Genomic DNA, 4954 nt, shown 5'->3' on the forward strand with positions numbered 1-4954 from the left:
TGTTCTCATAGATACGATGATGCATGGGTCCAAGTGACATGACTATAGATTTATTTTATGCTATTAATTTCACATTTGTTCAATAAAAAATAGTTTAAGCATTTTTTAAGTCAGGTTCTTAATGCACAAAACCTACGAGGAGAAACCAAAGCAATACAAAGTAATTAACTGCCTCCATCTTTATATGTACCATGGATTGGGGGGAAATTAAATATGCCTATCCAACAAGTATCTTTTTTGCTCTCCATGACATAAACCAAGTGTCAGTATGCTAACAATCCTGACAGTAAATAAATAAAAAATAAAAACTAATAAAATAAATAAAATCCTTCACAGCTTATTACATATATGAGCACCCCATATAGGATTTAGAGTATAAAAATACCACTTGAAGTTAATTTATTTCTCTACTTCCTCATCTAGATGCACTGAGGACATATGGTTGAGATGAACTGCACTCAGGTGACAGCATTTACTCTTGTGGGCCTCACAGATCGGCAGGAGTTGAAGATGCCCCTCTTTGCGATGTTCTTATCCATCTACCTTTTCACAGTAGTAGGCAACCTGGGTTTGATCCTAGTCATTAGAGCAGATGCAAAGCTCAACACACCGATGTACTTCTTTCTTAGCAACCTGGCTTTTGTTGATTTCTGTTACTCTTCTGTCATTACACCCAAAATGCTTGGGAATTTCTTGTATAAGCAAAATTCTATAACTTTTAATGCATGTGCTGCTCAGTTGGCATTCTTTCTTACCTTCATGGTATCAGAGTGTCTGCTACTAGCTTCCATGGCCTATGATCGATATGTGGCCATCTGTAACCCTCTGTTGTATATGGTCACAATGTCCCCAGCAATCTGCATTCAGCTTGTAGTTGTCCCCTATAGCTATAGTTTCCTGATGGCACTATTTCATACCATCCTCACCTTCCGCCTTTGCTACTGTGGTCCCAATGTCATCAATCACTTCTATTGTGATGACATGCCTCTTCTCAGGCTAACTTGCTCGGACACTCACTCCAAACAGCTATGGATCTTTGCCTGTGCGGGCATCACATTCATTTCCTCTGTTCTGATTGTCTTTGTGTCCTACATGTTCATTGTTTCAGCCATCCTGAGGATGCGCTCAGCTGAAGGAAGACGGAAAGCCTTCTCCACATGTAGCTCTCACATGCTAGCAGTCACCATATTCTACGGGACCCTGATTTTTATGTACTTACAACCCAGCTCTAACCATTCTCTTGACACAGATAAGATGGCCTCTGTCTTCTACACAGTGATCATTCCCATGCTGAACCCCTTAATCTACAGCCTCCGGAACAAGGATGTGAAAGAAGCTCTGAAGAAAGTCATTATTAATAAAAACCAGGCTTTCTTGTTCATAAAATTAAGAAAATGACTTTAAGAAGCAAAAATGGACTTTCCTTCATGATCAGTTTTTTTTTTCCAAAATTAATAAAACTGTTGGAGTGCATTGCTGTCAGATGATAATCAATATAGGTCCTTTTACTTGGTAACTGGTGAGAAATAGGGATCTTGTTTCATTCTTCTACATGTGGCTATCCAATTTTCCCCGCACCATTTATTGAATAGGGATTCTTTTCCCCAGTGTAGATTGCTGCCTGATTTGTCAAAGATCAGTTCACTGTATGTGGATGATTTTATATCTGGGTTTTCTGCTCTGTTCCCTTGGTCTAAGTCTCTATTTTTGTGCCAGTACCATGCTGTTTTGGTTACTGTATCTTGTAGTATAGTTTGAGGTCTGGTAATGTGATGCCTCATGATTTATTCCTTTTGCTTAAAATTGCTTTGAAATTTGCTATTTTCGGGCTCTTTTCTTGTTCCAAGCAAGGCATAAAATTATTTTTTCTTCATGTGTGAAATATGATGTTGGTATTTTGATGGGGATTGCATTGAATCTGTAAATCTATTTGGGCAGTATGTACATTTTAACAATGTTGATTCTGCCGATCCATAAGCATGATATGTCTTTCCACTTGTTTGTGTCATTTGTGATTTCTTTCCTCAGTGTTTCATAGTTCTCATTGTAGAACTCTTTCACCTACTTGATTAAGTATATTCCTAGGTATTTTCTTTTCTTTGTAGCAATTGGAAATTCATAAATGAGACCTGAACAAATTAAAAAGCTTCTGCACAGCCAAGGAAACAATTAATAGAGTGAACATCTTGCACAACCCAAATGCCCATCAATTCATGAATGGACTAGTAAAATGTGGTATATGTATACCATGGAGTATTACTCAGCTATAAGAAATAACGGTGATATGGTATCTCTTTTGTCCTCCTGGAGAGAGTTGGAACCCATTCTATTAAGTGAAGTATCCCAAGAATGGAAAAATAAGCACCACATGTACTCACCAGCAAATTGGTTTCCCTGATCACCTAAGTGCACATTTGGGAATAACACCAATTGGGTATTAGACAGAGGTGGGGGGTGGGGGGAGGGGATGGGTGTATACCCACATGATGAGTGTGATGTGCACTGTCCGGGGAATGGACACACTTGAGGCTTAGACTCGGGGGATGGGGGGGACATGGGGAATATATATAACCTGAACTTTTGTACCCCCATTATAAGCTGAAATAAATAAATAAATAATAAAAAAAAATAGAGTGAACAGACAACCTACAGAATGAGAGAAAATATTTGTCTGTTACATATCTGATAAAAGACTAGGGCCAGGCGCGGTGGCTCACACCTGTAATCCTAGCACTCTGGGAGATTGAGGCGGGAGTATCGGTTGAGCTCAGGAGTTTGAGACCAGCCTGAGCAACAGGGGGACCCCACCTCTACTAAAAAAAAAAATAGAAAGAAGTTAGCTGGACAACTAAAAATATATAGAAAAAATTAGCTGGTCTAGGCTGACGCCACGGTACTCTATCCTGGGCAACAAAGTGAGACTCTGTTTCAAAAAAGAAAAAAACAAACAGGACTAATAAGTAAAATCTATAAAGAACTCAAGCAAAACAGCAAGAAAAAGTCAAATGACCCCATTAAAAAGTGGACAAAAATATGCACAGAAGTTTTCAAAAGAATAAAGACTAATGGCCAATAAACATATGAAACAAAAAATGCTCAAAGTCTCTAATCATCAGGGAAATGCAAATCAAAACTACAATGAGATACCACCTAACCCCAGTGAGATTGGCTTTTATCAAAAAGTCCCGAAACAACAAATGCTGGCATGGATGCAGAGAGAAAGGAACACTTATGCATTTTTGTTGGGACTGCAAACTAGTTCAACCTTTATGGAAAGTTCTACAGATTTTTGCCAAATGTGTGGAGTCAAGCAACCACCACCCCAATAACATGTAGCATAATTTTTTCACCCTAATGGCTTCCCTGTGTATTACCTGGTTGAAGATTCTCCCTTCCCCTGAACATTTTTCTATTGTGATGAACACTTTTCCCTAAAAATTAAGATATTAGAAGATAAAACATTTTCTGGAAAGAGTCTTTGATAACCTACATAAAAGTGACGTTGATAGAATATTGTAAAAAAAAAAATCTTAACAAATTGTGGTTAACAACTTCTCTTCATTGCCACTTGAATTCAAACAAATTTATTTAAATGCATAAATTTACATAGAAAATTTCTTTCTAATTATCCTTCCACTGTCCTACTATCAGACACCAAGTCATGGCATTTTATAGTAAGACATAATCAATAATAGGGCATTTTTCCATCTGTATGAGGTATGGTTGCAAGTTTAAAACAAAAGTAGATATTATATACTCATAAAGGAATTATTTAATATCTAAGACATAATTATTTCATAGAAAACTATGTGATAAATTACTATTCAAAGCCAGTATATGAAACAGACAAGTAAACACGTGCTTCTCCACAGATGACATATACAATAAGTTATCCATCATCAAATCTAGAGTCCCTGGAGAGCTTCTCCTTGCTTTGGATCCCAGAGTTTGTACCAAATGCCTTAGTGGCCCTCTCACTTATGTTTTTTAAAATTCAGTTTTGTGTAAATTCAGTTGTGATTTTTACCTCCTGTCTACTTAAAATCTAGGGAAGACATATTTGGGTTATCTGGTTCATCTTCAGCCTCAGACAGCAAAAACACACTAATCAGGGGGATAAAGAAAAGGAATTCCGTAATTGCTTTCCTTCTCCCCAGCTCCCAAAAAAAGCCTTTGCATTTTAGAGGATCATTTTGCTTCCTCAGAGATGCTCTTATTCAGTTCATGCTGCCATTACAAAATACCATAGACTCAATGGCTTAAACGACTGCAGAAATTTATTTTCTGACAGTTCTGGAGGCCAGAAGTCCAAGATCAAGGCTCTGTCTGATGCAACTCCTAGTTAGGACTCTGTTCCCAGCTTGTAGGCAGCCACCACCTTGCTGTGTGCTCACATGACTCATGACTTCTTTGTGATCTAAGAGATTGAGAGAGAAAGTATGTATCGCTCTGGGGTCGCCTCTTACAAAGGGGTTCACCTTGGGGGTTAAGGCTTCAATATATGAATTTGGGGGATACAATTCAGTCACCCCAAATGTAGATGCATTGTTCTCTAAAAAATATTAAAATCATGCTCTTCCCTTGCCATAGCCACAGAGCATCTAAGAAAATAATCTGGAAGAGAACTCTGTACACTAGATAACTAAGGAAATTAAGTAATAAGAGTTAGTGACAACCTTAAAGAGGAAACAAATACTTCATGAACATTTCAGAGAGTAAGCTAAAGAGAGGGCATTATGTTGTAAACTATTCTGGAATAGATTCTTGGGAGTTGGATATTAGCTCTTTGAAAGATGGGTTTTAAGAATTTTAACAACTTAATTCTTATCTTCGTTTCAAAGATAAATTCAAACCCTGTCACTAAGCAACAGCAGCAGCAATATGAACAATTAAAACAATAATAAATGGCATTATAAATTACATAGAAGAATAGCATTATTAATAAATAAAATCA

At 37.3% G+C, this 4954-nt stretch overlaps 1 protein-coding gene across 1 annotated transcript; it reads left to right on the top strand.

The window, feature by feature from the left end:
• The first annotated feature begins 438 nt into the window (after window positions 1-438).
• Window positions 439-1398, top strand: LOC138384481 (olfactory receptor 8U9-like). Its single transcript, XM_069469988.1, has one exon. It carries the CDS (start codon window positions 439-441, stop codon window positions 1396-1398), a length of 960 nt encoding a protein of 319 aa, XP_069326089.1.
• Window positions 1399-4954: the final 3556 nt, after the last annotated feature.

Source organism: Eulemur rufifrons, chromosome 6, assembly GCF_041146395.1.
Source record: "Eulemur rufifrons isolate Redbay chromosome 6, OSU_ERuf_1, whole genome shotgun sequence".
In the NCBI taxonomy this organism is placed as follows: Eukaryota; Metazoa; Chordata; class Mammalia; order Primates; family Lemuridae; genus Eulemur; species Eulemur rufifrons.